This window comes from Equus caballus, chromosome 2, assembly GCF_041296265.1.
Source record: "Equus caballus isolate H_3958 breed thoroughbred chromosome 2, TB-T2T, whole genome shotgun sequence".
Lineage (NCBI taxonomy): Eukaryota > Metazoa > Chordata > Mammalia > Perissodactyla > Equidae > Equus > Equus caballus.
The window spans coordinates 75,110,359-75,134,638 of record NC_091685.1 but is presented as its reverse complement, the minus strand read 5'-3'; the positions used below and the strand labels follow the sequence as shown (position 1 = coordinate 75,134,638).

The window sequence follows — 24,280 nt, the reverse complement described above, 5'->3', positions numbered from 1 at the left end:
ATTGGTGTTAATTGTGGGCACAATTTCAGACGAATGAAAATGTTAGCTTGAAAGTTATTGTGTAAATATATTTTATCCACCCCAGCATACATAAACATATAAGATAATTGCTTATCATTTGAAGGAGAAAAAAATGTCAACATTATATTTACTATAGTTCAGTATTGGATAATGCTTTCTCTATCAATCATTTGAAATCCCTTTTTATTTTTTAATTTTTTTTAAGATAGGCACCTGAACTAACATCTGTTTCCAAACTTCTTCTTCTTTTTTTTTTTTCTCCTTCTTCTTCCCCTCAAAGCCCCCCAGTACATAGTTGTATATTCTAGTTGTAGGTCCTTCTGGTTGTGCTATATGAGATGCTGCTTCACCGTGGCCAGATGAGCGGTGCCATGTCTGCGTCCAGGATCCCAACCGGGGAAACCCTGGGCCGCTGAAGCGGAGCGTGTGGACTTAACCACTTGGCCACAGAGCCGACCCCTGAAATCCCTTGTTAAATAATGTGATATTTCATAGTTTCCAAAAGTGATGAAATGAGCTTATGGTACAGAATCATAAAATGTAGAGGGTTGGAAGGAAGCTCTGAGATCATCTAGAATTCTAGATTTGTGGTTTTTAATCCTTATTTTGGGGAGTTTTAAGAAAATACTGATATTTAGTCATACTCCAGATGTAGTAAATTAGAATCTCTGTGAATTGAGCCTGAATAGCCCTAGTTTTCAAAAGCTCCCCTGATGATCCTACCGTGATATCAATGTCAGAATCATCCATCTGTGTGTGTGTATATATGTATATATATTTGCCAATATTTAGAAAGGAAACAGAGACTTGCACTGGATCTTGGTGAAGTCATAGAGCTATTCACCTTCAGCCTTGAAACAGAATCTTAGTCTCCTCTTAAATCAGTGGTTTTTCTACTCTCCCACACTGCTTTCCTTTGGTTACTCCGTACTGTGTTTTTATTATGAGTTTGTGTGGTCTACCCTTGGGGGAGACCTATCAGATGTTGTCAGGCCTTGTGTTGGTGGGTGAGCTTCAGGGAGATCACACACTTGTATTTCCTGAAACACAGGGGAGTGAGTGAAGATGCTGGCTTAGCCCCCATACCCCGAACTGGACTGGTCAAGCTGCTCCATAAATAGAGTTCTTTGTGGCCAGGAGAAAGTGCAGTGGCACTTCTTATTGGTTACTCTAAGTTTTGTGCACTATGTGTTCGTTAAATTATATTCTACTTTTTTCAGTAGTAATGGAATATGTGTATTAGACTAGTTTTAGTTATGGGACATATGTTGAGTTTATTTTAAAGATGGTAGAATAAACAAAAATAAATATATTCTGTAATTAAAGCTCATTTAAAATAATTTTTTACCTATTTTATGATATTAATTCTTATGATTTTGTTCCTATTTACAGACACCAATATAATTCATATATTCTGTACAATTAATTAGCTTTCTGTGTGTTCTGGAGTCTTTTAAAATATGAAGTTATAATATTATCATGCCATTAAAGTTAATTTCTAAATAAATGGCAATATGGGAAATTGTGTTATAACCCTCTCACGATATATCCTTAGGATAAATACAGTTTATTCTAGGTTTTCATCACCAGTTTTTGCTGTGGTGGGATAATGTTATGGTCTCAAATGGCATGTGGCCAAACATGGATGCAGTGTTAGCGCCTCTTGAAGGCCTGGTTTAAAACACTCACTCTGGGATACTACTGTGCTTCTTTACTTCCAGACTGACCACTGCTCTAAGCAGTGTTGGGGCAATGCCTGGGCTGCCCGAGCCCTTGAAGTTCAAGAAGAAGCACCTGGACTTCTCATGATGGGAGGTCAGAGTCAATGTAAGTGACTTCCTAATTTTGGGGGCTGAATCCCTTCAGTGATTTAGGTTTGTATGAAGCCAGCCGTATAAATGATTATTTTTAGTGTGTGTTTTATGTTATCATCCTACCTCAAAATATTACCATTGATCTCAAATAAAACTTCAGAAGTGTTTCTCAAATAATAAGTTATGTATCTCTGGTGAAAAGCATAGTACAAAGATATGATGCGTTCAATTCTTTATTTCCATAGGATTACCCATTGATATTTTCAATTCTGTGAAAATATTACTTTGAGGAGATTGGAGTTCCTTTGAAAATTTGAGTCAATTATAGTTTAGAGAAAACTTAGAAAGTCTAATTTAAGATTTTCTTGGATTTTAAAGCTGAGCAGAGCTTTATTTATCAGACATAAACGTATTAGTAGGCAAAGCTGCAAAATTTCTGTCTTTGAGAATAGTTTCAATTCTGCTATAGTTTGAGCATTGTTGGTGAGCATTGTTGCTCAGTACAGATTTATGTCTTTTCAGTGATGTTACTTCATGAATTCTCAACCATGTAGGAACTTCCAAAGGTCATAACTCAGTAAATTGTATTGGAAAATACTTGGTGTGTGAACAAGTGGTTAGTAGAAATGGTAAAAAGAATGTTTATTTGTGATAAGTTACAGCAAACTGGGATTGGGTTTTTCCTTCAGGGCAAAATAATGAAGTTATAATAGGATGCTTGTATTAAGATGGAATTTTCATTAAGAACAGAGATAAGAGGAGAAAATGATGAAAGAATAGAAAATATTACAATGCCATCAAGTTTTATTCTCATCAAGTCCTGAGGATCTAAGTCTTTTCAAATAGTTTTTCTAGCTGTTTATAAGTTATATGGTAACAGCATTTGAAGATCATGAGAAGATAATTCCTCTTGTACAGCTGAACTCTTGTGTGTAAAATTGTAATACATGACTACATAGAAGGGAAAACAAAATCCTACAGTAAATAAAGATTGAAATTGGTTTCTCTTTTTCTGTCTAATGGCTTGGATCCAACTCAGATAAATAAATTTGAACTACTGATATACAAATTAATGTTTTACATATTTCTACTTTCCTTAGTTGAATCCATCCTATAACATATTAAAATAGTGAGTACTGGAAACAGCATGGTACATATAGCAAAAAACCCCAGGTATATTTTAAGTTTCTATTTCCCAGTTTACTAGAGTGTCATTTAAGTTTTCTGAGCATCAGGTCTGATTACCTGCTCTGTCTACTCTCCTAGGTTGCCGGGAGGACCAAATGAGATTGTATATGTGAAAGTAGTTTGTTAACTGTGCCAGGCTGTAGAATATTTGTTAATCTTTTGAGTGCAATGCTTATAACAAAACATCTAAAATAACCTGGATATTTTATGCAGTCACTTTAGAGAAGGTTGTCTCCTTATATGACTTATCAAAAAAAAAGCAAGAAACAAAGTAATTAATATATGGCGGGCTGAAATACATGGAATAACAACATCAAAATATTTGTGAAAAGCAGCTTGAGTTACCATGGTGTGTCCTGGAAACAGACTGTCTTTATCAGCCCTCCTTCCTCTCTCTCCTCTGTTCTTTCTCGGACTTCTCTCGCTTCCCTTGGTCCCTTTCTCCATTCTGTTTCCTCCCCCTTCCTTACTTTTCCAAGGGTGGTGGGACTTTCCTGCTTGTCTCCTGACCTTAAGTTTTGTACCCTGTGGATCCTCTTCTTTATCCGTATTATATCACTTAGACATGCTGGCAGCTATTGCATAAAGTTTTTTGACGTCTTTCCCTTGATGTTTTGTAGTAAGACAAAGTGAGGCTCTAAGCTGCTGGACCAGAAAGAACAGAGCAGTCTTTGGTCCCCAGTGAGTAATAAAACCACAGGTAGTGTTGACAGGTGTGTATAGTCATACTTCAGCTGAGGCTGTTCTGTGGTTTGAAACTCTTTAGTTCTATCTGTCACTCCATATACAATTTAAAAAAATTGTTTTAGATCTCATCACATGTTTAGAATGAAAACTCATAGAAGAGCAGAAACAGAAGAAGTACAGTTGGCCCTCCATATCTGTGGGTTCTGCATCTGTGAATTCATCCCACCATGGACGGAATGGCCTACGATAGTTGCGTTTGTACTGAATGTGTACAGATTTGGCTTTTCTGTCATTATTCCCTAAACAATACAGTATAACAACTATTTATGTAGCATTTGCATTGTATTAGGAATTATAAGTAATCTAGAGATTATTTAAAGGTTACAGGAGGAAGTGTGTAGGTTATATGCAAATACGACCCCATTTTATATAAGTGACTTGAGCATCTGTGGATTTTGGTATCCGGGAGATCCTGGAACCAATCCCCCTGGGTACTGTCATGCGTGAAAGGGAAAGTAAGCAGAATTTGAGAAGAAATACAAAGAAACATGAATTACATAAGAAGGGTAGCAGTCAAAGGTGGATTTTTAGGTTGGAGATGAGAGGAGGGCTGTTGGATGAGAGAGAAAGACAGAGAGATCTCATTTTACCAGGGTTGCTGTGGCTTGTCAGGGCTGATTTCAGAAAAGCCTACGGGGGCTCTGGAAGCCAGGGCAACAGTGCACACCAAGTGACCTATGCCAAGAACACTGGAAAGGGAGAAAAAGGCCAAAAATGAATGGATGGGTAACAGGAGGTAAGGAACTTATTTATGTTGGCATTCATAATTTAAACATCATAAACTTAAGAGGAGTATCTGTTTTGAAACTTCTTAGCATCAAATACTTGCTGTGATTTTTTTTGTCATCGCTTGTTTGTTTTCAAAACCTGTAGTGGAAAGAGTGGTTTAGAAAGCTCAATATTTGCATGAACATTGTTTACTGTTCTGTAATTAACCGAAAGCAAAACATTGAGCTTGCTTTTTCTCCATTGTTTCCTTTCCTTCATTTCTTTACTATAATCATCCTTTTCCTTCCCTGCCCTTCTTCTCTTGTCTCCTTCTCTTCCTTTCCTTCCTTGTTTTCCATTTCCCACCCCAAGATTTTAGAATGATTTTTTAGACTTACAAACCCTGGCTTGACAATGGGACATCTCAGAAGTGTTTTTCCTCAAACATGTGGATCGTAAGTAATTTTAATTCAGAGATCCATGTGCCACATCGAATTTTCAGATTTTCCCTGTTGCGTAAAGAGACTGATAGTGATAAATATAGAAAAGCTGAAAAACAGAACAGTACTTCAGTAACTTAGGCTATTTGTGCACATTGTCTTATGATTTTCAGAATTTCTGTGTGTCTAAAAACTGGAGATCTTGGAATGTGATCTTTGACAGAGGCTCCTCTTCTCTGAGGGTTAAGCTCTGGTAGCGAGCACAGGATTTGAGAGGGTCACCTCAAGTCGCATGAGATTCCTTGCTTTGCCTGGGCTTCCCATTGTGAGTGATTCCCGAGCTGCTGCAGTGTACCTCTGTCTCTCAGGCAGGGATATCATTAACTAGCTTGTGCTTGTCTTTGGATAAATTACAAAACTGTACCCTCTCTGAGAAGAAGAATTACAAGGCACTTTTTCCTTCCAGGTGTGGCTTGGCACTGAGACTAGGCTGGGTTTAGACTCCCACTTGCCACCCAGGAATTGTTGCAAATGTATAAATAGTACCATCATATGCAGTAGCCCTGCCTCCAAGCCCAGGGTAATGGGAAAAATGGGAAATTTTCCCCTAAAAGGATGATGCCTTATATATCATCAAGTCCCCAAAATACAGCAAAAGTTTTTTGCAGTCTTAGTCAATAATCAGAAATTGCTGACTTTTTGGAACTAGCAGATTATCAACATTTTATCTGTCAGCTTTCAAAGTTTTAAATAAAGTAATATCCTAATCATGGGATATTAATTATTGGAAAATTATTGAAATATAAAAATTGTTTCTATGCTATTTAATGAGGCTTTGGGGTAGGAAAATAATGCAACTTAAATGAAAGATTACATTTTGAATATTATCATGTGTCGAAGAGTTGGTAGCAGTAATTATGATTTGTCAACCTTGTAGCACCCCCAATTCCCAGATAACTTGGGAAGCTATGGATTGCAGTAGAAGTAAAATGTCAAGTATGTGTGTGTGTGTAGATTGATCTCTCTCCCTCTCTTTTTTAGCTTATTAATTCAGATTTTAAGACCTTATTGAGGAGATAGCAAGCAGGATGGGAAAGGTTTCAGGTTAAAAACTTCATACTTAAAGCTGTGATATTCCTCTTAAATGCATTTAAAAACTTGAGCATTTAAAATCGCCACAAGAATTGGAATTTGCATACAGTGTGACTGGCAATTTGCTTCTGTCCTCTGGCTAAAGTTCTTATCTTATGGGGACAGGAAGACCACAGAGGAGGGTGACATAGGGTGAGAAATGGGAGGCCACTTTGTTTCAGGAAGCAGAAGGCAAAGGGGTGAGTCTTGAGTATCTTTTGGGTCCAATTTGCACAATCTAGTGATGAAATCACCTGAGTTTCAGGGATACCTGTTGTTCTGGACATCACAGCTGGCATTAATGCCATGCATTGTCTTCTTTGATAGTTAAGTCAGAGTGGACAGCTGCCACCCAGTGCTTTCATGCCAAAGCCAGGAGTTGGAAGCTAGACCCCAAGAACTCCCAGCCAGCTAGCGGTACTGGCCAAGTTTGTCATTTCATTAAGCTGCAGTAATGGAACCTCATCGTTGATACAATTGAAGTGCTGCATTTTTGGATTCTACTTGTTAAGTTGTGATAAGGTTTTATTGCACCAGATGAATGGAGCATACTAAGTTTATGTTCTCTTTTTTTTTGATCAATCACAGCTTCTTCATGTTTGATATTACAGTTTGGAAATGTGAATTTGATGTTGTGCTACATATTTAGAAACTAGAGCAGGACTCTGCATACTAGAGCTAGCTTTAAGCATTAAAAAAAATGCAAGTATATAAAAATGTCAATTAGAAACCTGTGTATACCATGAAAGAAGGCATGATTTTTGGAAAATATATACTAAAATCAGTATTTTCGAAGGGTATTTGCTTACTTTCACTAATTTTGGTTTCCTTAGACTGTGTTTGGTAGAAATATTGAATTTGCGGTTCTTATATTTGATACTGAGGATGGAACTTTAAGCAAGTTTAAAGTAAAGCTAAAGTAGAAATTATTAAGATTATCTCTATAACATGTTAAGTGTGTTTAATTCCCTTTAGAAATGGAAGTTTTAGCTAGTTTTTTCTTCTGCTCTAGCTGTTGCATTAGCAGCCATAGACCAAGTGACAGCATCATTGTTTTTAATAAAATGGATTAATAAAAATGTAAGAGGATTAAGCATTTCGGCTTCTGGCTTCTATGCTTAATATGAGAGCATTGGCGTGAAGCCAATGTACTATACATGCTAATTTATTGGTACCTTGCTTGAAGTAATGTAGATGACCTCCTCTGAGATTGTTCGCCTGGGGCAGTCATTCTCAACTAGGAGCAATTTTGCCCATATGGGACATTTGGCAATGTCTAGAGACCTTTTTAGTTGTCACAACTCAGGAGTGGGTTGCTACTGGTGTCTAGTGAGTAGAGACCCGAGATGATGCTAAACATCCCACAATACACGGGACAGCCCCCACAACGAAGAGCCATCCAGTCCGCGATGTCGATAGTGCCAAGGTTGAGAAACCCTGATCTAGGATTTGCAGTTTTCCTTCTTCTTTGTCTTCCTTTTTCCTTTTCCTTCCTTCTTTTTCCATCCCCCTTACTTAAATAAGTATGTGTAAGTTGGTGTGGAAAAGAGTAAGCGGCTCTCTGTTGTGTGCTAAATGCAATCTTTTCAAAGTCATTTCCCAAGCTGTGGTACTGTACAGAGCGGAGAGGCAGTCAGGAAGCCTGTTCTGTAGCTGTGTGACCTTGGACATGTCACTTCAACTCTTTCATTTCTTTATCTCTAAAACTTGGAACTGCAATGGGATCTAAGGTTCTAGCCCAACAAAGTCAAAATAATTCGGCTAAACCATTTATTCAGCCTCACATGAGCACCTCCTCTGTGTCAAATAGATGTGCTGGGTGCTACGAGTGAAACCATACAGAAGACCAGAAGATGAAATCCCCAATTTCCAAATGCCTGTGATTTAACTGGGGAGACAGACACGTAAACAGAAGGGACCGTGCACTGTGATAAGCGTTCTAATAAAAGTGTGATTAAAGTTCTACAGAACAGGGGAGACAGCCACTACCTGTGATAAGGAGAGCTGGGTAAGCCGTCAGAGAGAAGACAGACTCTGACGTGGCTGTTGGAGAAGAGGAGCGACTTGTCAAAAGGGAAGGAAGGACATTCCAGGCAAAAAGAATGGCATAGGCAAAAACTTACACTTATGAAAGCTCTGGTATGTTCTTTACCAAAAGTTTCAGTATGGCTGGAACATCATTGAATAAAAATACTCTTCTTGTATTACCTTAAAATATGATAAATTTGCAAAAGAATCTTAAAGTTGTGAAAAGTAAATATTATCACTTAGCGCTTGCCCTTACACTTTCGCCACTCATTCATTTCCGACGTGTGCATCACAAGTACAGACAGCCTCAATTATAGTCTGAGGATTCCTTCAGGCTCTGGGCTCTCCTACTTTACTCGTCTTAACTTGTGCCTAATCTGCTGCTTCATTGTTAATGCTGTGGCTTGTGGTGCAGAAAAGTCAGGAACAACAAATTCAATTAAAACAAAAAATTGCCTGTTTTTTTTTTCCCCATTAGGTTCCCTTGAAATAATTTTGAATTTTAATAACGCCTTTGGGGCAATGGACTTGGGTAATTAAAGCTGCTGATTTAATTCACAAATGAGGGGAACCAAGTGCAGTGCAGTCGCATTCAGCCCTTCTAAGGCAAGTAGAGAACATGATGGCAGAAACAGTGCCGAGGCTCCTGGCTCAAATGGACGACAGACAGCACCGATGTTTGTCGTAGGGTGATCAAATTCTGGTCAGCATTGCTGAACAAGTGGTTCTCAGCTTGGCTTGAGCCCCCATCCCACTCAGTTTTCTTCTGCAGCTGTGAAATTCAGTATCTTTCCTCAGAGGATGTCATAAAAAGAAAGGAGAGTATTCTCAGGGAAATTCATCTTTATATCCTCTTTAAAGAAGTAGACAAATTTTGCATGAGTTTTCCCTCAGCAAGTCTGACTTTTGTCAAGGGAAGGGAGTTTAAGTGGAACAACTTTTTCTGTTGCTTTCCTTCAGAAATATCCAGATATAAAAAGAAGTTATGCAGTAGATATCACAGTGACTTGATGCGAGTTCAGGAAATCTGTCTTCTATTTCCAGCCAAGTAGCTGACTCTGTGATACTTTATTTCTTGATGTCTGAACTTCTCCTGCTAGAAATAAATCTAATAATACCTGCTGTTCATTGCTCAGGACTTATGAAGTAATGTCTGTGGAGTACTTGGGAAGAAAAAGGTTCTATAACACAAATAAGTATTTTTCCACCCTTGATATCAGTTAGTTCCCTGTTTGTATGATAAAATTCCAAGTATTTGGACATTTGACAAACTCTTTTTTTTTATCAGAATATAAAATTCATGATTAACTGCTCATTATGCGTTTGTCACAACCTCACTTAACCTAATAAATATCCCAGAAAAGAGCTGACTTGGCTGGAGTTGAATCAGTACAGCTTTGCTAATTTGGCCACTTTAAAGTCAATCCTTTTAAATCTGGATTGAGCTAAGGGGGAATGTTCAGAAATCAAGGCCTGGGTGCATTTTCCCAGAAATCACTGGAGTTCAGCTGTCTTCATCAGCATGGTAAGAGGAAGAGGAGGTGCAAATAAACGTGTTCAAGGCCAGCATGTCACTGTTTGGTATGTATAGACCAGCAGTGGTGGTGGCAGAGGGACTCTATGAGGAATGCACGGATAAGCAATAGTAAGTGTGATATATGATCATTTAAAATGTTTCGAGTTATTAAAGACTGTTCATTATGCAATAGGTGCATTTTCTTTTATTGGCTATTAAATTTTGTTTTCTACATGAATAATCACTTACTGCATGCTTTGGAGCTAGAGTAGATAAAATTTTACTGAAATAGCCACACTCATTCATTCCTGTGTAGTCTGTGGCTGCTTTTGCATTACAATGGCGGGGTTAAATAGTTGGCAACAGAGAATTTATGGCCCACAAGGACTAAAATAAAATATTTACTATCTGGCTCCTTGCAGAAAAAGTTTGCTGACCCTCGCTTTAAAAAAATACCTTTTGTAAACAAAAACTAATTTCTGCAATTTAGATAAATCTCTCAGGGTGATTATTCACCTAGACAAATGAAATTCTTTTCTTTTGAACAAGTGGTAACCCCAAATACTTTCTTTTCACTTTATTTGCTTTATAATACCTGAGAAATTCTTTTAAAGTGCAAATGTTGAAATAATATGTAAAAGGAAATATGTTTCTTATGATCTATAAACACTCAAGGAAAAAAATATGCGTAAAGTAGTATAGTGACTATAAGTTGATCTTGATAGTATGTCAACAGGGAAATGAATAAACAGCAGTAACAATAGCATACGTTTAGAAAGTGCTTGTTCTCTGTCAGACACTGTTCTAAGTACTTTTTAATTTCTTTCTTCAGTAACCCTTTGAAGTAGGATAATTATTATCCTTATTTTATAGATGACATTTTTTAGCTGTGAATACAGTTGAAGAATTTAACTTGTAAGAAAAATGACTAATAAAATATAATTTATAACTTATTTCATGGGTTTATTGATACAAATGAATAGTTAAATGTCTTGAGATGGTGAAGCCAAGGCACCATCTCTATTCCATGACTGAATGACAGGGAAGGGTTTTAATAACATAGGAGAATTGTCTTGAATCGTAGTGTGGTACTTTTCAGTTCTGGGCTTAATTTTCTTAAGCTTCTTCTAAGCTTAATTTAAATTTTTTGTACAGTTAGATTGCTGTTGGGTGTATTTTTCTCTTCTGTGAAGTTCACGCCTTCCAGTGTGCTCATACTGGAGGCTGCAATGGCTGGCTTCATATTCTGCACAGGGTGGTTCTCCACTCAGCAGTTCATTCTGAGCTACAACATTTATGGAAAGAGGAAGAGGCCTGAGGTGGAGACAAGTTCTTAGCAGGTGGCTGGATAATTGATCAGCAGAGAATAGAGTCCTCTGTGTGCCTTTTAGTAGCAAAGCAGAAGCTATGCTAAGCTGATGAGTAAGAATGTCAGGAGTCACTGATAGAGTTTAACTGCCAGTGGAGGCACCAATTGGGACTTAGCTTTGCACAAAAGTCAGAGAAGGGTCGGATGTTGTGGAGCAGGTGGTGAGGTGTTTGCCATCCAGTATTTCACCCCACTTTAGCTCTGCCGACTCTGGAATTTGTCTTGGGAAAACACAAAGGATTCAATGAAAAAAGGTGAGAAACAAAGGCAAAGAATGCCACAGAGGCGTTTGAAATCAGGAATTTCCCTAGTTAGTCCACACTCTTGAGAATCGCCCCACCCTACCCACCCACTCCTTTTTCTTGAACTCATAGTACTGCTGTTTCAGCTATTTGGCATGTTAACATATGCTTTTAACTCTGAAGATGTTACTTAACCTGTACCTTGAACCACTGTCTCTTCCTGATTGTTTCTTTATACTGGGAAATTTTCAGCTGAAGTATTTTTTGTGGGTAGAAAGTGAGTCTCCCTAACAGAAAACGTTGCCTATCCTTGATTGTCATCCTCTTTATAAATTTCTATCTAGACAGCTGTTTGCATCAAGACAAAAGGGCAGATTAATAAATAGGGATAATTTATAAACCTTTCATATTGGAGATGCTCATAAGCATCTGCAATAACCATGCATGGCTAGGAAGATAGAGCTCAGCCATAAGGCCAGAAATGAAGACTGAGAATGGCAGGTTAATACTGGATTTAACTGGATGTTTTGACATTTGACATTTGTCATCTGGATTTCTTCCTGTTCTTTAGATTTTGTTTGTAATCTGTTGTTATTAAACAGATTTAGAGTCCCATCTCATTCTAAGGTTTTAGCTTTTCTTTTTCAATATTGTAAGCTTAAATAAGTGCCTATTTTAAGATAGATGATGACTTCAGGATCGCAAGCTGGTCTCTAGAGACCTCCTTTGCAAGTCCTACCTAAGTGCTCTAGCATCTCACTTTAGAAAGAAGGGGTGGTTGGCACCTTTTATTTCATTTGCAGATTTTGAAACTTCAGCTGAAACTGACACAGAAAGTGTCTCATTTAATGTCCTGTTACACTGGCAGTACCCTAAATACCTGCCACCAAGTGAGTGTTTATTTCTAAATTTTTTTTTCTTTTTTAAAAGAGTTTATTCATTTTATTTAAATTAAAAAAAACCCCAAAAACACAGTTCACCCATTGCTCCCACCCTCAACCCCCACCGCTTTCAACCACTAATCTTTTCTCTGTATATGAGCTTGTTTTTTTTTTTTCTGTTTTTGCTTTTTTTTTTTAATATTCCACATATAGGAGAGATCATATAGTATTTGTCTTTCTCTGTCTGACATATTTCACTGAGCGTAATGCCCTCAAGGTCCATCCATGTTATTGAAAATGGCAAGATTTCATTGTTTTTTATGGCTGAATAATATTTGTTTGTATATATACACCACCATTTCTTTATGCGTTCATCCATTGATGGACACTTAGGTTGTTTCCATATCTTGGCTGTTGTAAATAATGCTACAATGGACAGGGAGGTGTAGATATCTTTTCAAATTAGTGTTTTTGTTTTCTTCAGATAAATACCTAGAAGTGGAATTGCTGGATCATATGATAGTCTATTTTTAAGTTTTTGAGGAACCTCCATACTGTTTTCCATAGAGGTTGCACTAATTTACATTCCCATCAACAGTGCGCGATTCCCTTTTCTCCACATTTTCACCAACACTTGTTATTTCCAGTCTTTTTGATAACAGCCATTCTAAGAGGTGTGAGGTGATATCTCATTGTAGTTTTGTTTATTTGTTTTCTTTTGTGTGAGGAAGATTGGCCCTGAGCTAACATCTGTTGCCAATCTTCCTCTTTTTGCTTGAGAAAGGTGGTCCCTGAGCTAACATCAGTGCCAGTCTTCCTCTACTTTGTATATGGGCTGGCACCACAGCGTGGCTTGATGAGTGGTGTGTAGGTCCATGCCCAGGATCTGAACTCATGAACCATGGGCTGCCAAAGTAGAGGGTTCGAACTTAACCACTATGTCACCAGGCCATCCTCTCATTGTAGTTTGATTTGCATTTTCCTGATGATTAATGATAGTGAGCATCTTTTCATGTACTTGTTGGCCTTCTTTGGGAAATTGTCTATTTAGATCTTCTACCCCCTCTTTTTTTTTTTGCCAAGGAAGATTGGCCCTGAGCTAACATCTGTTGCCAATCTTCCTTTTTTTTGCTTGAGGAAGATTGTCACTGAGCTAACATCTATGCCAGTCTTCCTCTATTTTGTATGTGCAATGCTGCCATAGCGTGGTTTGATGAGTGGTGTGTAGGTCCCCGCCTGGAATCCTAACTTGCAAACCCTGGGCTGCTGAAGGTGAGAAACTTAACCACTATGCCACTGGGCTGGCCCCATTTAGATCTTCTGCTCATTTTTTAAGCAGCAGAAAAATATTTTAAAACGTCAATACATTAACAATTTAATAATAATTATAAATATAATTATATTACATAAATAAATTATAATTCTATAATAATTATATATTATTTATAAAATTATTAATTATTAATACATTAATAATTCATTTTACTACATTAAAATCAGTAATGTGTTCCTTGTTTCGTTGACTCTGTGAAAAAAAGTCTTCCATTTTGTATGCATTGATTTGACAATTTAAATTTCTCCGAGATGATAAGCTTTGCTGAACTATAGGATAAATTACGATGTTGAATTGTTTGATGTATGTATGCAAAAGAGCTGGGAAAGCTGCAGTGTAAATGTTGGATAGATATAATACTGCTCTTATCAACTGTACAGTAGGACACTTATGTTATCTGCATACATTTACCACTTCTGATTGGAATGTTAAAGCAGCTTTAAGTTTATGAACTTTCTCAAAAAATTCTTGTATAAAACTCAAGTTTATGTGTGCTCTATGTGCCAAAACCCCCAAAAATCAAAAAACCAAACTGGAAACAAAACCCTAGCTTTTTTCTTTTCTTTGTCTTATTTTTCAAGCTTTCATTGAATGCCAGTGGTCGCGTTGATTGTGGTGGGAGTACTTAAAGCACCAAATAAAGTTATCGCAGTCTCCTTTTGCACAGTTGTTCAGTAAGTTCACCTCACTGTCTGATCAGTTTTTCCTAATATACTCCCTGAGATGTTATCTGGGTGCATGGGGATGGGGAGGGAGGGTTGTTATGTGATGTCATGGTCTTCGGAGAGAGGACACCTCCGATCTGTGTGTTGTCCCCGGGTTCTCACTGGCCTCTGCTAGGGGGAGAGGGGTCACAGCTCTGCTGTTGTGCCCACTGCTGTTCACTGTGGAAATCAGGTAGCATGAACTTGTGTCCCTACTGCTGCAAAGCCCTCAGATTGTCAGCACTGTTGAAAATCCTGAGGTTGGCGGTCCGTTCCATCCTGGCAGTCTGTCCTTCAGGTTTTAATTTCAGGAGCACTTGACTCTGTTGCAGTAACTCTCTTGGAAGTCTTACCCAGCCTCATCAGCTACCTTTGCATCCTGCACAGGGCACGGAGAAACATCTTGAATGCCTTCCTTGCCTCCTGGGGGTCGAGGAGGGCTTGGGAGTACTAACTTCCACTGGCATTTTGTCCCGAAGTCACTGCCCCACGCTGGGGGAGGTCCACTCGATGGGCACTTGTCTCCAGCAGTTTCAAACGCTCTCTGCATTTACCTTTTCTCTCTGCATGCCTGATCCGGCCCTCCCCGTCCCCTTTGCTGTTCCCACACATGGTGTGGGAGCTGGGACACTCGTGATGACTGATTCCCCTACTGCTCCTCTTGTCTTTCAAATTTCTGTGGGCTGCTTTTATTTCTCCTTTCTGTTCTGCTGGAAATTCCTCCAGGTCATATCCACCTCCTTCTCATGGTGGCATTTGTCCTCCCTTTTTAAGTGCAGAGTGCCTGCTGAGAAACACTCTTTTATCATAGAGGAAAACTTTTAAAAAAATACATGATGTTTTCAGAATATCCTTTCTGTAACCTCTGATGTGAGACTTAAACTGACTGCACTAGTCTTAGCATCTAGAAGTTAGGGAATGAGGCCTCTGTGTCAGGTCATGATTCCAGTGTCCTTTAAAAGGTACAGAAAGTGGTGCTCATAAATCGGACACAAAGACCTCACATCCAGCTTGAGGAGAATGTTCCAGGGACCTGAAGACAGTGAAAAAGAGGCTCGCTTGAAAAGAAAAGGCAAGAGGTAAAGGAACAGAGTCTTTCTCCCTGCTCTGTACCACGTGCTTTCCTCACTGCCTGCCTTGATTGATCTCATGCCAACAGACTCCAGGATCACCTCTAGCCAGTCTCCTGACAGCATGGTCCCCTTGCTAGTGGCCTCCAGGAATCTAGTACCTTTTAATGTTTGTCACAAGGGCCACAGGATCCTGTAATAAAAAGACAGCAGTGGCATTCTTATTGGTTCAAAATATATGGAAGCTAGTCATGGGAAATGGAATAAAAATGTTAGGATTAATTAATCTGGACCAAAATTCTGTGTTTCCTTTGTTATGGAACAGTCAGTGTTTTGGAGTTTGTGATTCTGCGTGGACATTAGAATTTTAAAATGAATTTCTATAATTAAAATAGCAGATGATATTTCTTGAGTGCCTGAACTGTTTCTGGTACTTTATACACAAATTTTCCAACTTTAAAAAACAATAGTATCAGTAGCCATTCCCATTTTGCAGATAAGGAAACTGGAAATCCAAAAGGTAGGTCACAAAAGTAAAAAAAAGTGGGATTGAGATTAAAATTTGGGCCTGTCAGGAATCAACACCCGTGCCTTTTCAACTTACTAAACTTCAATAAATAGATCATTAGAAATACCTCTGTGAGAAAAGATCTTGTGACAAATAAGTAAAGTTTAATGCTTAGTTACCTTAGGCACGCACGATGAAGTTACGCTGAGTCAACATTACCTGTCTGACGTCAATCTCTTTTGCTTTAGCGATATATAAATTTAATGTAGTACTAACTTAATGCACAGGATCTAAGTTTTTAACCTTTTTAGACCTTAGTTTTATAAAATAAAACTCAGATATAGGAAATTAGACAAAACAAGCATATAGCTAATGAATTATAAGGAGAATATCCTTGCACCACCACCCAAGTCAAGAAATAGAACATTTCCCCTGGCCCCAGAAGCTGTCCATGTGCCCCGGCCCTGTCATAAGCCTGTCCCATTGTCCCAATGTAACCACTATCCTGATTTTTGTAATACCCACTTTTCCTTATGGTTTTATCAGCTGAGTCCATTCCTAGACCCTGTAGTTTAGTCTGACCTGTTTAAAAATGTGGTCTATCTTTCAAGTCTCCTTTAATCTATAGGTTCCCCTTCAATCTCTTTCTTTTCCTTGTTATCTATGTGAAGAAGAACGTGTACCCTTTAACTGGTATAGTTTACCATAGGCTAGGTTGTGCTGATTTGGAGACTCGTGGCACATTTAACCTGTTCCTCTGCCATCTGTATTTCCTGTACGTGGTAGTTGGATCCAGACGTGTAATCAGACTTGAGCTGGATCCCTCTGGTGGTGCTGTGTTCTTTTATCAGGATGCACATCGTGCCTGGTTTTAACTTTTTTTGTATTAGCAGCTGTTGATACTTAATGCTTATAATGATTATTAATTCCTTGAGAGTTGCAAAATGATGATATTCTATCATTCTTTTTCATTTACATAAAATAATTTTATAAAGAAATACTCCCTTCTTCCACTTTTTGGTTACCCAGAGATATAGTTCATATAGGAAAGGCAGGATAAATGTTTGATTCTTTCCCTTTATTTACACAATAAATATTTAAAGGCAACAGTTTCATTCCTTGTCATCCTTTAAAAAGGACCAATTAGTCTTTTCAAAAATCATTATGGGATCCTGGCCTGGTGGATGCGTGGTTAGAGTTCCATGTGCTCCACTTCTGCGGCCTGGATTCACGGGTTCAGATCCTAGGCATGGACCTACTCCTCTCACTAGCCATGCTGTGGAGATGTCCCACGTACAAAAAAATAGAGGAGGATTGGCACAGATGTTAGCTCAGGGCAATCTTCCTGAGCAAAAAAAAAAAAAAGAAAAATCATTATGAACTGACTAATTTAAACATAGTTGATGTTTAATCCACTTAGAAATCTGTCTTGCTTATCTGTAGTGTTTTTGCTTGTGTTTTTTTGGATAGTTTTCTTAGTGGTTGCTCTGGGTATTATAATATACATATGTGACTTATTACAGTTTGCCGGTATCAACATTTTAGTACTTTAAATGAAGTATGAAAATCTCCCTTGTATGTAAGTCTCTTTACTTTCCTCACATTTAAACATCACTGTCTTAAATACTGTATGATATCACTTATATGTGGAACCTGAAAAAACCAAACTCATAGAAACAGACAGTAGAATGATGGTTACCTGGGGCTGGGGAAGGGGGAAATGGGGAGATGGTCAAATAGTATAAACTTCCAGTTTTAAGATGAATGAGTTCTGGGAATCTACTGCACGGCGTGGTGATTATAGTTAATAATACTGTACTGTATACTTGAAGTTTGCTAAGAGAGTGGATCTTAAATGTTCTCACCACAAAGAAGAAATGTGTAGTTAAGTGACGTGAGGGAGGAGTTCGTTAGTGCTCTGCTGGTAATCATTTTGCAATGTATAGGTGCATCAAGTCAACACATTGTACACTTTAAAGTTACACAGTGTTATATGTCAATTATATCTCAATGAAGCTGGGAAAAATGCTATTGTCTTTGAGTATCAGATGATGTTATAATTTTTGTTTCAATCATCAAATATGATTTATAAAACTCATAAGGAGGATAGTCGATTGTATCCACCCAGATTTCTGCTCATTCTGTTCTTCTTCCTTCCTTCTTCATGCTCCAAAATCCCTTCATCTATCATTTATCATTGTTTCTTGGCTTCTTCTCTGGAAAAACTAGGAAATAGTATACATTTTTTAAAGATAAAATACCTGATGAGCTCATTCAGATTCTGCCAATTCAAATTTTGGATCACTGGGTTTTTACTTAATCTCTTTATTTCATGTTGGTTTTCAGGGGTACGAGAATGTTAGAATATTCCGTAATTATTCTGTCCTGCATATCACACACAACATTCTCAGAATGACAATTATTAGGACTTGTTAAATAACAAAAGTTCAACCGAGGAAATTTTCAAGATCTAATAGGCTTTGTTGAACAGGTCATGAATTGAGCAGCATCCCATCCAGGAAGTAGCGAGGAGCTCCCAGGGGCTACAGAAAGAAAAATATTTTTAAAGACAAGTCATAAACAAAAAAGATTATTTCAGGCTTAGGTAACCTACCTATGGGGGACGGAAGGGGTCTGTGTGTCAGATTATCTCATTTTCCTTTGGGGGATGGAAAGGATTACCTCATTGGAGCTGACTAGAAAATTCCACATTGACTGGTTAATACTACATACTCAAGAAGGTTCTAACTGCAATTAGATTAGGTATTAAGTCTTGGTTTGCTTAGCGCAAGTGACTCCATTTTGGGCTGTTGTTTCTTTTAACAGACAATTATTACCAATTCTGATTACTGAAAACAAAAAAACAAAATGTCTTTGCATTTGATGCATCTATTAACCTCCATTTTTTTTTGTCAGAGCTTATAGCTGTAACATACAATATTTTCTTCCTTCTAACCTTCATTTCTCTTTGTTCTGCAAGTAACTATTTATTTAATGCCCCACACGAGTTCTTCTTTTTATGTCCCTCTCATCATTATGGTTGTCTGAAGTTTGTTCTCTAGTAAATTCCTTGAGATGGACTAATAGTAACCACATTCTCTGAGTTCTTTCCTGTAGATAACAGTTGATACTCTTTATATTGAAAGTTAGTTTTCTTGGGTAAGAATCTTTGGCTCACATTGTCACTTTTTTGAACATCTTAATTGTACTCTCCATATTTCTGAAATAAAGCACTGCTCTCAAAGAAAATTATTTTGTTTTCCTTATATGTCATGTGCTCCTTTTATGTAGATGCGCACAGGAGTTTTCTTTTTCTTTCAAGTCCAGAATTTTACTAGATTGTGTATTGGGGTTGGTAGTTGTGGGTTAACACCTATAGCTACACTGTTGTGTTTTCTTAAAACATAATTTCAAATATATTTTAGGAACTTTTTTGAATTATAATTTTTATTATTTGTTTTGTTTCTTTTAGGGACTGGAAGTAAAATCATAGAGTGCCTATAATTTCCTATAATTATTTTGAAAGTATTGCCTCCGTGTTTTTTAGCATCTAATATTATGAAAGAATTCAGAAGCCGTTCTGATTCCTGTTTCGTTGTATGTTTCTCATTTTTCTGACTCTTTTCATATCCGGTGTTCTGAAATTTCTCAAGCATTTGTCTTAGTGTAAGTCTTCATTTATTGGATGAGGTGGTAGGTGAAACATTTTTATGTAGAGAGTCTGGTTCTTCAGTTTGGGGAAATTTTCTTCCATTATTTCTTGAATTTTCTCTCCTCCTTTTCTTAATTCTCCCATTTTGCAGTTTTTGTTAGTTGAATGCTTGGCCTCCTAGATTAATTTCCTAATTAATTTTCCCTTTGTTTTCCTAGTTTCCATCTGCTGTAGACTGAATTTTTGTGTCCCCAAAATTCATATATTCAAATCCTAATCCCCAGTGTGATGATATTTAGAAGTGGGGGCATTTGGAAGGTGATTAGCTCATGAGAGTGGAACCCTCATGAATGGGATTAGTGCCCTTATGAAAGAGGCCCCAGAGAGCTCCTCTGCCCCTTCTGCTGTGTGAGGACGCAGCACAAAGATGGCTGTCTATGAACCAGGAAACGGGCTCTTATCAGATGCTGAATTTGTTGGCACCTTGATCTTGGACTTCCAGCCTCCAGAACTGTGAGAAATAAATATCTGTTGTTTATAAGCCACCCACCCTGTGATATTCTGTTATAGCAGCTCAAAAGGACTAAGACACCATCTCTATGTCTTTTTAAAAATATATAATTTACATACAATAAAAGTCACCTTTTTTAAGTTTACAGTTCAGTGTGTTGACAAGCATGCAGTCATTTAACTGCCACCGCAATATTGCAAAAATTCCCTGTGCTCCTGTGCAGTCGATCCCCTTTCTCTGCCTTCATCTCCTGGCAACCACTACTCTGTTTTCTGTTCCTAGAATTTCCCCTTAAAATCTCTGCCTTTTTTTCTACTTTCTTGTAGGTTTCCTCAACTTGTAGAAAGCTTTTGTACCTACTCTTCTAGTATTGTAATTTAAGCTATATTTAAAATTGTTCCTAATATCTTGTTCTTGTTTCGTGGCTGCAATGTCGCTTTATCTGTCTATGGATATTGTTTATTGTTTCTTGAGTTTTTTCCTGTATTTCCTCAGTGTTCCCGTTCCTCTTTCTTTTTCTTTTTTCAAGTTGGACATGTTTCTCAGGTGTCTGATGGTTCTTAATTATCAAATTGTATTAAGTGTGAAGTGCTGAAAAGCTGATTGGAAACTGTGTGCATGGGTGGGTCTTGTAGGCTTTTGGGCTTCACTGTAGACTGAGTCATTCACTGGTAACTCCAAAATTATCTGTAAATATGTTTCTTGGTGTGCTTTGCTACCTCCAAAAAGAGAGCCACCAGTGTCCTTCCTGATTATATAACTGCTAGTCTTATAAATTTTGGACAGGAAATGAGGGCTGTGGAGCTCACTGATGGCTACGCAGAATATCACTTAGGCCTTTTGTTTTGAATGTCACTCCTCATCCTGGGTTTGTTCTGTGCTTACTGTCCCTAAATCTGGCATCTGATTGGTTCCGTTTCTCCAGAATCTATAAAACTTCTTTTTTCTGGGTAGCTTGACAGATCCGGATGTGGTAGGGTCTGGGGATCCAAGTATTCTTTAAGTAGATTTTCAGATGACCCACCTGTTTTCAGTCCCAGCCTCATCTCAGCTTTAGAGCTCTCCATGCTTGAACCGTTCTAGGATTCTACAGGGCAAATTGGCTTGTTTCCTCTTCATTATTTCTGTAAACTTTATCTTCTTCCATTCTGCTAAGTCACTTACTCTCTATCTACTCACTATTTGGGTTACAGCTCTTTCCTAGTTTCATTCAGGATGGTGTCTGGACTTTGCTTTCTTGTTCCATTCGTTATTTAGGGGAGGATTTTGAGAGTAGGGGAGTATGGAAATGTCTTTACACATCCAACTTGAAATGAAAAGTCTACAGCTATATCTTTATATATCCCTATAGTCTTTTTGTACATAAACTGCAGTCTTTTTCAGTATTTGACAAAATTAATGTACTACTCTTGCTAGAATTCCTTTTCCTCCGACTTTCCTGGTTTTCATTACTGTCTTATATCTTCCTTATTCTTCTGTCTATTCTATGGTGCCACTTTCATCCATATTACCTCTTAAAAATGGATATAATTCAGAGTTGTATGATTATCACTCTTCTCTCTTTCTGTCATTGAGCACTTGGACTATCACATCTAGCTTTAACCAAACCACAGATCTGTATATCCATCTTCTTACTGAGCATTTTCGTGTATGTGTTCTACCCATTTTAATAAAAGTCAAGTAGTAAAATCAAAGGTATCTTCCTTCCCAAACCAGCTTCTCCTCTTCACTTTTCTACTCCAGGACACTATAATTTTTCTATGCAATCAGGCTTGACATTTTAGAATTACTTTTAGCTACAGCCTACATATTTAATTGGAAATTTAATCAATCCATTTGGTCTTTCTTTAAAATTGTATGTGATTGCATTCAATGTTTTCTTTCTATTACTGCTGCTCAAATCCAATTTTAGTTATTTTTTTCCTTATTCTAATAAGAAATATACACCGTACATTTGCATAACTAAAGAAATCTGCTGGGTGTAAATTCCCTCAAACTGATGTAAGGAAGTTGAAATTCCTAAGAATTGTACAAAAAAGGTCTCTCTCTCTACACATACACTCACACACACACAGTATATATATATATAATATGCACACACACACAGGTATAAAAAGAACCAAAGAGATTGATAATTTTATGATGGATAAATTTGTTCTATGGAGAAGAGAATTTTTGTTTGGTGTCTTTTTTGTGAGGAAGATTACCACTGAGCTAACATCTGTGCCAGTCTTCCTCTATTTTATGTGGGGTGCCATCACAGCGTGGTTTGACAGCTGGTGCTAGGTCTGTGCCTGGGATCTGAACCTGTGAACCCCGGGACACCCAAGTGGAGTGTGTGAACTTAACCACTATGCCACTGGGCTGGCCCCAGAAATTTATTTTTTAATTTGTTCAAAAAAATAAGATTTCTCATTAAAATGCACATACACAAAGTAGAAATTGTTCCAAGCAAAATACCGTGAAATTGTTTACCCACCTAGATATTCCTGTCTGTGTTATTATTAGGAAAGACATGATGTGGATATATGACCTTTCACTTATATCATCTATTTTATTAAAGAGCAGAATGCACATGGCCAACCTTTGTTATATAATTTCCAAGCTGAGTACGGTATTTGATGGGGCCAGACTTTTTTGCATTTTGTAAACATTCACCATTTATTGGATTATTTCTTCCGGGAGTTCTATAGCCTGCTTCTTAGCTGGAAAAGTATATATTTGCTCTATCTTTTTTCTTCGAATTTCTTATTTTGCTATTCTATTTACAGAATAACTCTGAATTCAACATGATTGTGTTATATCAGAGATATCATGATCACTTTACATCATTTAGATCTGAGAATAAGACACATTTTCTGTATCTACAGAGCTTTGTAATTGGGTCAAGGTTATATAAAAACTTAAAATGGTTGTCTTCTCAGTACTTAAGTTTGAAAGACATGATTTGTTTTTTAATGACTTTTGTTCTATGTTCTTTACTTCTGAACATAAAGCATTTACTGAGTAGAACTTTGCTCTTGTAATAATGCAGAGAAGGATTCTACTCCTTCTTTACCAGTTTATAAAAGAGAGGCCTTGAGAAGGGGTAATTCCTCTGAGATCCTACAGAGTAAATTGAGATTGTTCTAATAATGCGGCAAGAATTAAATTTCAGGAGAAAAGTAGAGATAAATTGAAGACAAGAAATTGTTTGAAAGCATACCATGAATGGATGAAACAAGAGTGCAAGCAATTATAGCACAGCTTAGAATTTATGAGGAGAGAAACAGAGGACAAAGTGTTCAATGAATGATGAGGCTAAGACATATTTTAATAATTCGTTGTTGGCGAAATTTAGCATTTGGTCTAACTTAGCATCATACCTTAAATTATTGAGATTTTTATAGCCCAATGCCAAGATGAAAGTGTATTTAAGTTTGAAGTACATCCACTTGTGAAAAGAACTTAAAATTAAGTTAAAAATAGGAAATAATTGTCCAAGCAAGGTACTTCTACATATAGGGAGTAAATGCTGTAACCAATAGCCAGCTTTTATTAGCTTTGATTTCCTTTCTTTCTTTCTTTCTTTCTCTTTCTCTTTCTTTCTTTCTCTTTCTCTCTCTCTCTCTTCCTTCCTTCCTTCCTTTCTTTCTTCCATTAATTTTTTCTATTCTTTTATTTTCTAGCTTTTATTTTTCGAGATCATAAAACATCGTTATTATTTTCAGACTCTTTCCTGTTATTTTGCCCTTGCTTGTCACCTTGGCTTTCTTTTTTTTAACTTTGGGATTTTTAAGATTTGGGAGCTCTTAAGTAAAAAAAATGAGGAAAAGCATTTGTTGTTTGATTTGTGTTGTTGCATTTATATATATATATATATTTTAAGCCACTAGACTTTAGGTATTGTTACAATCAGTGGCGTTAGAGTTCCTCTGATCTGAGGTTAAGTCTTGGCTAGGATACCTAAGTCTTGGCTAGGGCTCATGTACTTTTCTTCTGTTAGCTAATAATAGCAAATATTTGAATATGTGTTCTGGTCATTCTTTTAAGTTTTGGTTATTAACCCATTTATTCCTCACAAAAACTGTGGACACTCTTAACCCATTTTACAGATTAGGAAATGAAAGCAGAGAGAAAGACTCAGTAGCATTCCCAAGATAATATGTCATAGTTTCTTCATCAGGGACATCTGCTAATACCTTTTCTAGTTTTATTTTTGGCCGTTTCTCTTTACAAGCCTTGTGCTATCAACAACATTGGTATTTGCAGTTGCTGAAATGTATCTGGCCATTTGATATCTTTCTGTGCTTTGTAATGCACTTTCATCTGAGGTTCTTCCCACCACCCTCCCTGTTTCCTCTCCTGTCTAACTCTTCATCCTCCTTCAAGACTCAGTTTGAGCCCTAGCGTTACTTCTCGCAGAAGGTCTTCCCTC

The 24,280-nt window shown here is 37.4% G+C and overlaps 1 protein-coding gene across 10 annotated transcripts in view; it reads left to right on the top strand.

Annotated features, from left to right (window-relative positions):
- The window catches only part of TLL1 (tolloid like 1), a 192,925-nt gene that overhangs the window by 31,126 nt on the left and 137,519 nt on the right, over nt 1–24,280 (top strand). For 4 of the 10 annotated variants that reach the window (XM_070257252.1, XM_023636343.2, XM_070257290.1 and 1 more), the window contains exon 2: nt 1,743–1,848. The exons of the other annotated variants lie outside the window; for them this stretch is intronic. In XM_070257252.1, coding sequence (XP_070113353.1) covers nt 1,827–1,848 — 22 coding nt within the window. In that variant the 5' untranslated portion in view covers nt 1,743–1,826. The remainder of the gene's footprint in view (nt 1–1,742; nt 1,849–24,280) is intronic. 10 annotated transcript variants of the gene reach the window in all.